This window comes from Anas acuta, chromosome 6, assembly GCF_963932015.1.
Source record: "Anas acuta chromosome 6, bAnaAcu1.1, whole genome shotgun sequence".
Taxonomy (NCBI): Eukaryota; Metazoa; Chordata; class Aves; order Anseriformes; family Anatidae; genus Anas; species Anas acuta.
Window position 1 is genome coordinate 38,719,150 of NC_088984.1, and position 13,609 is coordinate 38,732,758.

Consider the following 13,609-nt stretch of genomic DNA (forward strand, 5'->3'; position numbering starts at 1 on the left):
TCCCAGCAGCAGCACAGCACTCTCCACAGCAGTGCGCAGGACAATGGCCTGGAGTTCCTGCACTGGTTTGGTTAGCACTATCTTGCAGGTTTCTGCATTGCCCTGTACTGTGTGGTGTAGACATGTCCCAGATCAAAATTTCAGCCTGAAACTGAAGGCAGCTGAACAGAGGTCTACTCTCAAAAGGCAAGGTGATATTTGAAACTTATACCAAGAACATATCTACTCTGCTATCAGGTTAGGTACACAAGGAATGTCCCATAACAGTTCATTCCAGAAATTATCTTCCATGCTAGTCTATCAATCCATCTCCTTAATGTTGATTTTCAAGTGTTTGTACATTCAATATTAAAAAGGTTCAGGCATAGGTTTCCATAACTAAAGCAAAATCATAGCAGTATTTGCCCTCTTTCTCCTATATAACTGGAACGCAGATATGATCAGACAGAAGATGTGGGACTCGGCTGAAAGAGGAATGCATATGGGTGGAGAGAGAGCTTAGTCAAGAGCTCAGTTATAGAGCACATTACTCTTTGAAGAAACTGAAATTCAGTGAAACTTGGTGTTCTTTGAAAATGCCATTAGGTTTGCCTGACCCACAGACATGCTGCCAGTAGCCACTGAAGTTGGGAACAAAGCACATTTCTCCCAAAGTCCTGTTTAATCTGAAAAAAACACTGGATACATGGGTACTGCAGTAAAGTAAGAACAAACAAAACATACTGCATCTGCTTTAGTCCAGATTTCAGATTGTCTGAGCGTGGCACAATCTCAATCACAGCTGCTATTGAACACCATAGGCAGATGAAATGCTGTGCCACCGCTAGGAAAAGACCAGTTGTCTCTTATAAATACCCATCTTTTCACTTGCTATCTTGGGAAGTCAAATGCAATGTTCAGTCAGGGATATGCAAAAGGGTTGGGGTTTCCTAGACACACAGAATCAAAACCTTGCCTCATTTTAAATACTATAGCAGAACTGTTGATTTAACACACAAGTTGTATGACAGCTTTCTCATTTGGGGATGAACTTTTGGTTTAATGGCAGACTTGGGTATTACCAATCCAGCTGTCCCCATCTGGCTAAAGCAGAGCTTCATGTTCAATGACAGTGGCAAAACCCACCCCAGCTGTTACTGCTGACCTCTCACTCAAGTTCAGAATGTGACATTCTGTCAATACCATCTACCTTGATTATGCTGGGCTTTATATACAACGGGTTATGATCCCAGAGGGATGAAAAGCTTTTTCAAATTAAAAGTAGCATTTTAAAGAGGAAATACTCATACATTCCTATGTAGTTTTCATTTGATATCCTCAAGGCTAACCCCAGAACTCAAACTCATGTTGATTGAACATGAATGTTTTTTCTGAGTGCAGCCATCTTAGGAATTTAATGGAAAAAGGGAAGTAATAAAAACGTGTTCCATACTTTAATTAGTTCCCTCATAACATGGGATTTCCAAAATGGCAGTGCCAAAGAAAATCATTAATCCAGAAGAACATACAAAGGCATTGTATGGGGCAAGAGACAGACTCCAGGAAACATACACATGTGGCCTGTCTTGTCTTGCTGGTGAAGCTTATCTCAAAAGATCACTTCTGATTGCATAAAAGAAAATTGGATCAATATTTAAATATGAAGCCACTTTCTATTTCTTTAGCCTTATAGTGTTTCACAAATTAGAGACCATTCTTCATGTGTTTTGAATGGTATCTGGCAGTAGGTTAAATGTAAACAGCCTGTCTTTCTGTACTTGCATTCACCCAAGGTACTCCAGGTGCTAGGCTTAAGCTGATGCTGTCGTGATTATTTCAACATCTGAATTCCACTATTTGAGTGTGAAAACCTGTGTCAGATGGGTCTGCTGCAAATGGCAGACATCTTTTCCAGCAGTCAGTTTTCTCTTACACAGCCAGCCAGCACCAAGACTGTCTATAGGCCTATGCACACTTGTCTTAGTCATTTCTTGTGGCAGTAGCCTCTAGTACAAGTTGTGTCATCAGTAGTGGTTACCACAGAAAGGAACTGAGAAAGTGACATCAGCCGCAAGTCACTGCTGACATCCACAGTCCCTTGGAGCAGATGTGGAAGTTCATAACCAAGGACAGGAACTCAGGGAAGAACTCACACCAGCAGAATTATGGCTAGAGAGCAAAGCTCAGGTAGCAGTACTGCGGTAACCAAATGCAAACAAACAACTGTTCCACGAAGAAACAGCCTTGCTCAGTCATGACAATGAGACTGGGGGAAAAATGGCAGGTGGTTGGACTTGTTTCTGTGGTACACCTCCTGCCTTGATCTGCAGCAACCATGCAGCCCCACAAGAGTCACAACTTTGCCCCCTCAGAACTTCTTGATTATAAAATAGAAATGGATACCTGTGTGCGGTTGAATGCTACTCTTGCAAAGACAGCTTGAGACACACTGGCTCTCTTCAGCTCATCTCTGACTTGCTGGTAAATATCTGGAGAGACTTCCACCGATGAATTTGATGGTTCTGGTTTGACAGCTCTAGGAATGGGTGGATGGTTCAAGAACTGCTGGTTGATAGCTTGGGGGTGCTGGTGAGCCAATAGCCGGCTGACGGCAATCTGTTGGTTTATCAGATGGGCCATTGCTATCTGCTGCCTCACCAGTTGTGGACTGAGCTGAGGAGACAGGAGCCCAGGGTTTATCATTGTCTGCATCGTTGGCACTTGGTTTCGGATTGGAGTACTGTGGTGAATTTGGCCATGAGGAGACTGTTCATTAGTTTTTCCCAAGGTTGCCAGCTGGTTGATATTTGGTAAGTGCATGGGACGTTGACCAAGAACACAATAGTCTGAAAGGTTTTCTCTTTCCACTCTTTCCACTGTTAAAAGAGAAAAATTAGTTTGCTGTCATTTCAGTTGGCACTTACAAGATGACCATTTGGGTAAGGTTTACTGCAGGCACATGACAGCACCTGCTTTAGTTTGCAAATCTGTACTTGCATAAAAGATTCACAAAAACATAAGCAAAAGCAGTACAAAGTAAGAGCAACAATAAGATTCTTTTGTACTTCTCAAGTTTCACCCACTGCTTTGGAAGCCTCCTTACCAAACTGGTAGCAGGTTCTTCCAGCCTCCTTTCCTAAAAAAAAGAACTTAGGCATTTGCACTCACGCTGTCACTAGCTTTTGAATCTTTCATTAAATTGAATAACTATTAAAAGGGGTGAGTGTTTCAGAATCACTGTCATCTAGGTGAAGGAAAGAAACCTAAATTAGTATCCACCCACACCAATCCAATGGAAACCAGAGCATTCCCTGCATAGCTCATGGCACTACTTTTCATTGCAAACTCAGCAGCTATATCTTTTCCAACATAATCTCTACCTTGCATCAAGTGTGGATAAAGTTATCAGGTATCATCAATTCACCTGGATGCACTACAGCAGAATTGAATTGCTCGTGTGAAAGCATTCTACAAAACCATGCACGTCTTTGATTCAGACATTAGAAGATTTTAGAGCAATTGTTCTTGTATCCAGAGTCTCACCACTCTAAGTCTGTCTGGAAAGCTTGAAGGAACTGTGCATGAATGCCCATGTTACAGAAAACAGATTCTGATGGCAACCTTTTTGCTGGTTTATAGTGCTATTTTATAGTTTCACAGTCTTCAAATAACATTGCTTAGTCCAACAAAGATCCACTAATCTTAAATGCCACCATACTACAAAGAAAGAACAAAACACTACAAACCAAATGCATGTACTGCAATTATATGTGCAGGTATGTCCCTTTTAAATACCTGAGATCAGCAATTCTGCAATATTTTTTCATGTAACTGCAAAATTAAGTGCAGATATTGCAAAACTAAATTTCCTCTAAAAACAAAACAACAAAAAAAATGAAATAGGAAGTAAGTTTTAAAAGTATGTAAGTAAAACTATTAGTTAGATAACTTTAAGTAATCAGAAGCCATTTTACAGTAGGTTGCAGATTCCATGAGCTTCACTACATGGAATTGGGTAGGTGTTTATCTATCCATCTGATATAAACGTGTCCTGGGCCCCAGTGTCACACAACTAGCAAACTACTACCTCATTTGTATGTTGCCCTCACCAAAAAACAAGACAGAATTTATTTCATAAATGCCATAATGCTGTTACATCTTGTATAATGATTAACAACTGTATAGGTCTTTGAACTCTTTTTTAAAAAACTTAATCTATATAAAGCTTTAAATATTTACACAGTTAATACTCAGGTTAACAGTTTACTGATGATTTTATCTGTTTCCTTTTAAATAGAAAGACAGCTCTTTTCACCTTCCAGAGTTAATCTCAGACCAAGAGGGCTGAATTCTCACTAGGGAGGGAGTCATGCCCAGAACACACACAAACACTCACCACTTCTATCTTTAGAGATGTTCCAGAACATCACAAGTATTGAATTTTAAAACTAAGTGAATTAGTACCAAAGATTTTTGTTTTATGTTAAGAAATTTTAACTCCCTCTGTCTATTATTTTAAAGAAAAAATACACAAAACCTTTAACCTTCAATTAAATATTTGCTTAAAAACCAAACCCTTTAAAATACATTTCTAATAAAATTCTTAATTCTTTTCACAAAAGCCAGTGTTTCAACCCAAGTGATTTTTAAGTGCTTATTTGTGCAGGATATTACAACTATGAAAAGCAATGAATACTTGCAATATACAAGCACTATTGTAAATAACTGGCCATTTTGATACATCACACACAGCCTGCTAGAGACATAATACAGTATTTCAATTTGCTGAAAATACTGAAAATCCCTGTTCAAATGCTGCTCCCCATTATGCCAGCACTTCTCCCTGACAGCTAGCTTCACAAGGCTCTAGACTGCTATTCTCTGACTTTAGGAACAAACAAGAGATCAACGTGAGCAGTATTAACACCAGGGACAGAGCCCTGATACAGAGATGGCATATGCAGGCAGGCGTGTGGGGAAGAGGGGCTGCTTTGTCACAGCTCAAGACCATGTTATGTGTCATGAGCCATTCAGAGCGCATGTGGCTATATGATCACCTGAGCCCCTCTGCGGTGAGCCTGTACCTGAGTAATACCATTAAATACACACAGTTGCCAGCAAAACCAAACATAGTTACTCCAAAGGTGCAGTAGCTACTTCAGAATCAGGAATTAATCTCATGGAAATACAATAAAGATGTTGCTCAGTGCACATGAAATAATTGGAGCACTTTTCTAAAAGGAAATACAACAAGAACTACTTTCAGTCTCCATTTACACCCTTGGAGATCTAGAGTCCTTCCATGAGAAGCTTCAGGAGAGCTGAAACAATTTTTCAACTATTTTGCAGTTTAAGAAATATACCAAGAATAAGTCACTGAAACCAACAAATTACTACTTGTTAGAACACAAAAACAGTAACTAAGTGTTTTTGAAAACTTGGTGAGAAATAAATATAAATAACATTCACTTTCTGGGCTGAACCACATTTGCCAAGTTTCCACCCACTCCTGACATCAGTGCCAAGTTATAAACCCCTATAAAAATAAAGTTTAAGATGAAAAGGCTGCCAGGCTGTTAATTTGTGCAGTGCTACTTGCAATTACATTACACAGAGACATCACCTGACTTGCTTCCATAGGTGTATTTTTCCCTTATTATCAGTTCCCTTTTTCGATCACATTAGGCTATAGAACCACGCATATATTACCAATAAACAAACCGGATTCTAGTCACTTCAACCACTTCAATAATAAAAGGTTACCATTAACAGTTACGCTGGATGGAAAAAATGTGCATTACTCAACTCCTCAAGCCTCTTTCCTTCTCCAGCCCACTTGCAATATTAGATTCCCTGTTGTTCGCTGGTAACTACAGACTGATGGGGGCTCTGCGGGGCCTGGACAGGGGCAAGCCTGAGACAGTGCTGAGATGGAGGCTGGCACTGTCCTGAGAAGCAGGTCAGCTTGCCGGCAATGATCTAAGAAAAAAAGGCAAACAGGAGCCACAAAGCTGTTGTGACACTGATGTTCTGCCTCAGATCCTCCTGAGCTGTTTTTTTTCCTTTTGTGTCCTCCATTTTCCATGTCCCTACCCCATTACAGTCTCTCTCTTTTCCTTCCCGTGCCTTCTATTGCTCCACTGTAACAGGGGGTACATTTGCAGCCCACATAATCCTTTATGAACTTGAATACATTGATGTACAAAACAGTGAAGACAGAGGAGCAAGTCTTTAAACTGTGAAGGATGGGGCACCATGGACACGTGAAGTCTACGTTCAAGTACTGCTAAGAAAGCTCCCCTGCTAGCAATGCCTGTGCTAGTTCCACAAAAGCTAGTCAAGGAGGCTGTTACCTACCTCCCATCTGTGGTGTGACCAAAGCAAAAGACTTTGCATTTTCTCCCTGCATCGTGCTGCCTGGTATACAATTCTTCAGCATTTTCCCCTGAGAGCTCTTTTAAGCCAAGTACAACCGTACCTTTGTATTTCAGAAGCCACTCTCCTGAAGCCATACCCCAGGTAGGCAGATGCAAGGTGTCTGGATAACAGGTACCCTGCCTGAGCTCAGCAAGCAGCTCACAGAGTGCTCCAGGATGGTGTCTGCCCTTCCTTTTGCCACAACATGTCACTGCCCCTGCAACAGCTGGAGACCGACATAATCCCCAGAATGGGAGCAGCAAGTTGTCGTGTTTTAATGTTCCTTTCTCTTCTCATAATGATTACCACGTGCGTCAATGTATTTTGACTTCATACTGAGTTAGAAACTTCCTGGATACAGCACAAAAGCAACCCAATGCAGCCTTCCCCTGTGTGATGCTCTTAACCTCTACCCAAATCTTCCTTACACAAACAGCTGATGCAGTCCCCAGCACAATAGCTTGGGGTGGTCCACATGCAACTTTCCATTTGAAATGAAACTAGCTCAAGAGATTTAAAATAAGATTTATTTCTCCACCTTCCCTTCCCCTCACCCTTTATTTTCACCAAGCTGTTAATAGGAACATTCTGACAAAGAGCCTGTGGGGTATTTAGGGCTTAGGAACGGCACTGAACTGACGGACGGCACTGGAAACCAAATTCCTTAGCACACACAATAATGGATGCAGCTGGGAGAGCAAGAACTTAACATGTCTCCCAGCACTGCACTCCACTGGCGTCATAGAGGACCCTCTAGCACCCATCACCCAGCGAGTCCCAGACTTTTCAGTACTATGGGCACACAGGCACTTTGCCCCAAACAGAACAGGAAGAGGTTGGTAAAGAAACATTTTGCAATACGTTACTAGCCGGCAGAACTGCCATGCTTCAATTGTGAGAGGATGTCACCACCCCAGGGTTGTTCTCCAGTGCAATGGCTTCAGAGCTTGCTTCTTTGTTTTATTATTTAAAACCCGGTGATCATAAAAGCCATTACCAGCAGCGGTAATGGCCAAACCAAGCTGGCCTGGGCCAGCGCAGCTCTGTTTGTGAGTTTCACTATGCCCAGCACCAAACTTTAGATAGAAAGGTTCCCACAACTTCTCATGGCTTAGCACCACCCTACTCACCAGGGCAAGATCTGAACCTGGGGGATAAAGCACTCTCCAACACCACACCACCCTCCGACTCGGAGAGACGGGGCGGCTTCACTACTCCAACAAGGTGCCCTCTTGCTTATGGTACACAATCATGAACTACTACTTGGTAAATAACAGAGCCACTCAGGAGCACAGGAGGTGCCTTTAAAGTGGTAATTCTGTATCTTTTCATCTGTAATTAGGATAACTGCTTATTTCTTTTAATCACAGCCCACTTAACCACTTCAGTGTAGAGGGCTGGTCTGGGGAGTCTCATTTTCATTCGACATCCAATCTTCATATTTACCCAAAGTCATTCACTGGCTTCCTTTACTGTCTGACCTCTGGCTGGGTGTTTGTTCTTGCAGTCAAGACTGGATAAAATGTAGGTTGACTGGAGAGGTACGCTTGATAGGAAATTGTAACTTTTAAAACCCTTCCCTTCCTCTACTCCTGCAGGACAGCAAATAACCTCAAAATAGCTACAGAGCACATACAGAAATTGTTTGGCCGCTGGCTGTGGGTAGCAAAGGCCTTTATCCAAGCCAAATGGAAAACAGACAGGAAAGGCCATTGTCTGTTCTCTGTTGTGTTGCAAATCACTCAGTTCCCACCAAAGCAAAAGTCACTATTTTTGTATTTTGGAAGAATCATCATAAAAGTAGGCCTTTGATTAGCATCAGTGTTGGGGAAACTGAGCAGAGTGAAGTAATATTGTTGCCTATCTCTGTGCAGCTGACTTTCTCTTGTCCTTGAGACGAGATCCACATCATCCCTTGGGACCCGCAGACACTAACATGCTTTCTGTCAATTCTGCTTAAACATAGGAAGTCATATTCTTCTGACGGGCTGTTCCTGGACTGCATTGCTTCCAAAGCCGCTTCTCAGAAAGGAAGAATATAATCCATTAATTAATTTTAGATTATTTCTGGGTTACTGTATAGGCTAAGGAGGGCATGAAGCAGTATGAACTTAATTCTTCATGTGGCAGAGAAAAGCATTACACTGAAGACGCTTTGGAGACCACAAAGTCTAATGTATAAATATTGGTCGTGTAAAATGGAAAGGGAGAATTAGGGGAAACATTACTCAGAACTGACAGAAATGACATGGCATACTGGTTTAGATGGACTAATTGTCTCATCTGATATAAAATTATCTTGCTCCCTGTCAAAGTACTGCGATGGAAGTCTGTCCCACTATTTAAGTACTAACCTTTCATGGACACCTCAAGAAGGAGGTGCAAATTGCCTAGAAAACCCAGACAACTGTGCAGTCCCTCTGGGAGATAAGTACACATCCCGTCCTGACTCATAATATCAGAGATGATGAAAGGAATGAGACAGAACACAAACATCATTAAGACAGACATATAAATCCTTCAGATACCAGGAATGAACAGAATTCAACACTGTTGTAGTGGCAGAATAGATTATGTATACTATGAAATCCACATGATGAGAGACAGTCACATCGCAGCTTTCACACCAGGAAAGCTTATGACTGTGTCTAAGCTTCAGATCTTCCTCCCTTTCCAATCTAATCCCTACTAGTTCTTACTTTCAACAAAATTTCATTTTGAAATAACATGTTGTTTGTTCAAAATAGTTTTTACATATCAAGGAAAAATTATTTTGAAATTCTAGAGATTTAAAAAAAAGTATTTGCTTTTAAAAATGAAGAAGACCGTTCTACATTCACTAAGAAAACAACAGTGGCTGGACAGAAGTCGCAGCCTCAGCGCACAACCAGTCCTCACTGAGAATAACACTGTGCTTGGAACAGGAGACATTTTAAAACCATTAAGTTGAGAGAGTGAGGTTACCTGAGCAGTGTCAGTTGGTATCCCTGAATTAAAAAGAAAAAAAAAAAAAAAAGGAATAAAATCAAGTAGTCATAAGAACTTCTGCATGGCAGGGACAAAATAGAGGGGACGAATGGCTGGGCAGTTTTTCTACAGAAATGCTTCCAACCTCCATTGTACTGACATATGTTCCCTGCAGCAGCAATGGCTGCAGCTCCAGCCACATGCATGCACATGAGATGGCATTCAGATAATTGACATATCCTCCTGCCGTGACACGTCTACTATTAAGAGTGAGAGCCACTGATCCAAAAAAGCCACAAGAAATTAAAGACATTTTGCAAAGCTGAAATTTATACATGCATTTACTTTAGAGAAAAGTTAAGCTTAAGAAGAAGAAGAAAAAAAAAAGCATCTCTTTTACTTCTCTTTATACAGAGGAATAGCCAAGAGAGCCACAATTCATAGAGCTCCTGGAACACACTGCAGTGGGTAAATTGTTTTTTAACAATATGCACACACAAATCCCCCAAACTGGTACTTAACATCAGGGACAAGACTGGAATACAAAATTCTAATGCGGGTGGAGAAACCAGTAGTCAACTCTAACTCCTGCTGAAATGTGCCAAGTTTAAGCTTTTATTTAGAGAGAGGTTCTACTTTTTCCTCATGTCCAATGCAAATCAAGGAACTTTTCTCCCTATAAAACAGCACAGCAGTCTACAGACTGTAAAAGAATGTACTCGAGTCAGAAACAATCTTTAGGTCCTTTTTGTGATCGAGATGCTGAAATGCTTGCCTGTGAATTATTCTATTTTCTTACCATTTTCTGTAAGAAAGTGAGGAAAGTGCTATTTTTAGTGAAATAAACAGTCAGGAGTATAAAAGCAAGCAAAGCAAAAATTACAGTAATATCAAGAGCCACACAGCTGACCTAAATGACCCTATCTGGTTTAGTGCCAGAGCTGCAACTAATATCCAAATAGCACATGAAATTATCTCCTCTTAAAAAAATTAACATTTCTGCCTCAACTGGTTAGTTAAAAAGGTTAAAGGTCAAGATCTCTCTGTATATGTATACACATATATATATACACACACACACAACTAAAAACACCTATTAACATACACATATGCATGTATCAATAAATAGGTTATTTTTAAAGGTTAAACATATTGCATGATAATAATCTGGTGTGTCTTTTCGTGGGGCTTCTGCAACATCTGCTTCAGAGGAACAATTCAAAACTATTCATCAAAGCACATAATGAATATTTTCACCAGACTCACACTGGCATTATCACCACGCCGCAATCCTAGGCTCCTTCAGCCTAGAAACAACAAAGCTGGGAACCCGTCTGAACCCTATTTCTAACCTCTCTTAACCTAGAATGGCGTCTAGAACAGAGTAAAAGAAAAGCACATTGCTCTGTCTATCCCTTATGGGAAGTAAGCAAACATACTTTCAAGAATGAAACAGCACACAACAACAATCAGTAATACTGGAAAAAACAAAGAGCAGCCAAAGCAGATTCTCTATTTAAGGAAGCTATAAAAGCTTATTCTTATGGAAGCTGGTTCCAGATCTATTGAAATAGAAATAACTGAGCCCTCCTCCTTTAAACAGAAGAGACTCATCATTCCACAAAAACTTTGAGACAGCCACAGTCTCAAAACTCACATCCACTGAAAGCTATATTTTGACAGCCACTGATGGCAGGAGCAAGAAAATGAACTGTTCTTAATACGCAGACAAAGAAAATATGTCTTTTTATTTTTAAGTTCACAGTATTTTTATTTCTGCCCTCTGCCTTCCTAACTTCCTCCCACCAAGCTAAGCTGTGTCATCAGGCAAAAAGAAAAGATTCACACAAGTTAAGAGTTTCAGTTGTGAAAGAATTCTGATACAGTGATAGTCCTTCTGATAAAAATAGAATGCATGACACTTGGGAAGTGAAATATCTATTGAGAAATAGAGCTAAAAAATATTTGAAATGCTATGAACCCAAAATACTGGGCAATGAGTAGGTAACTGGTACAAGTTTTATCCCTTGACAGTGACCTGAGTTGCATGGCAAAGTTCTGGCATAGTTCTCTCCATATAGAACTGTGTGTATACAGTTACTTACAAGGTCTTATTTTTATTTGCATATCTATTTGTTAATCTAATGAAGAACTAGTGCAAGCCTTTTAAACATCATATAAACACGCACGAAAGGTTTGGTGGCACTCTGGCTCTGACAATGGTTTTCCGACTGTCCGTGGTCATGTCATTACTCTCCTTTCTGCCCCAAATTCTCCACCTGTAAAATGGAGGTAATGATAGTGGAAAGCATTTTTTTTTTTGACAGACACTGAACCACCGCTGGGTGTAAAGCTTACATTTTATTATTGTTTTCCTTCTAAGAAAGATTAAGCCAGTTATTCAAATCCTGAATTTCAACAATGTCAAATACCTTCTCCCAGCTTTAGGAAGTTCGGCATCTTGAGAAACCAAAGGCATGGTTTTCAGATTGAGAGGACCATCCCTGTAGGACTGGGCAGCAGGAAGGCAGCTTGAGAATCAGTGGACTAAGCCACTGCTGTACACTTATCATTACAGTAATAGTATTTAGCCTTTATTAAAAAAGGTGAAGTGTGATTCTTCATTCAAGTAGGTTTAAACATACCTAAGCCCTGTCGTGTACGCCCTGTCGTGTGTACCAAAAGGTCATGCATCCCTCAAAAAGATGAAAAAAAAAAAAAAAAGAAAAAAGAAAAGAAAGTTAAAAAAAAAAAAAGGCTTTGCACAGTAATATTACATTTATTCATGGTGTATATTCTGAACAATGCAGACTAGACAGCTTAATTACCGCCCCAAATGATTACACAGGTCCACAGGGGGAAGAGAAAGTTCACGGAAGAACTGTAAGCTTCTTGTTTCCCAACTTCTATATATTTTCCATTAGAACTGTGTAAATGTAATCTCTTTTTCAAATACACGTGTATTCCAAGCAGACTGAAAAGAGTGGACATGCTGTTAGAAATTCACTCATGTCCTTGCACGTATACCCAGTGGTAGGCTCTGAGCCAGGAGGAGACAAAAAAGTCTCCATTCTCACACCAGCAAATTGCAGGATCTGTCTGTATACTAACTCTCGTGCCACTGAGTAAACTGTGAAAGTCTTAAAACCTTAAGGGGCTGGGGTGGGAGAAAAAATTCAAGCCGAATTTTATTCCAGCGTGGTCTTGTCACAAGACAAAATTACCATGCTGAGCTGAACTAACCGAAAACTTTTTTTTAAATTACAAGCATAAATAGTTTAGCTGTCTTTTCGGTGAGTTCAACAGAATGCACACTGAGAATGTTTACTTGAGATTTCATACAATTCCATTTGTATATAGTTTTTACATCTGTTGCTAATGATATCAAATTATTGATTGTTCACTTTCTTATATTTATTTAAACATTAACTATGTACTCTGCAACCTGATGCTTTGCTTTTTTTTTTTCCAGAGAACTTTTTATTTTTGCATGGCTTCAGTTGTAATTACTTTGATCTTCCAGAGTGTATAATTACTTTAGTGTTTATTTATTTCTATGAGAAAGGAAAAAAGTTTGACCTAGGAGATCTATATGTGGCAATTTGTAACAGAATCACATAGCTTATGTTTAGGAAATCATGGTTTTGATTAAGAAGCAACCATTTAGTTCCCACTGTTTTATTAAAACTGACATTAGCAGATAATAGGAAACACATTTAACACTGTAGGCTGCATTTAGTTTGTAACGTCAATAAAGTTATTTTGAAGCTCCTTCCTATTTTGCACTTACCACAGCTCATGTGAATTGTTTTTTGCTTTTACTTTCTAATAAACCAGCTCTAGACTTACACATGGATATGGGTGCTGGTCTCAGTGACTCTAAATTAGTTTTATCTAATCTATCCAGATTATCCAAAAGTGAATTGTTGCATCATCTATGCACCATTACAGAAAAATTAAGGTTTTGTTTTGTTTTTATTAAAGGAATATGTGATAACTGAAGCACGTAAGTCACTGATTTTGCATACTAACTGAGCTGTCCTGTAGAAATATCTGGCTATGGAGAAGAAACAAAACATCTTGAAAAGAGAGATGATGAGAAATTGAAACTGCCCAAAGAAGTGCAGAAGCCTTCCTGTTGCCAGGGGGTCTAGATTACTGCCGTGAAGATCCATGGCTGTTTTTTCTTCATGCACCAATCTACCTGCTATAGATGCTTTGTTTTCTCTTCCACTCATATGGCTGA

General features: G+C 39.9%; 1 protein-coding gene across 1 annotated transcript in view; it reads right to left on the minus strand.

Annotated features, from left to right (window-relative positions):
- SATB2 (SATB homeobox 2) overlaps positions 1–13,609 on the minus strand; it is a 132,400-nt gene that overhangs the window by 54,618 nt on the left and 64,173 nt on the right. Inside the window, exon 8 of the mRNA XM_068686633.1 lies at positions 2,383–2,855. Coding sequence (XP_068542734.1) covers positions 2,383–2,855 — 473 coding nt within the window. The remainder of the gene's footprint in view (positions 1–2,382; positions 2,856–13,609) is intronic.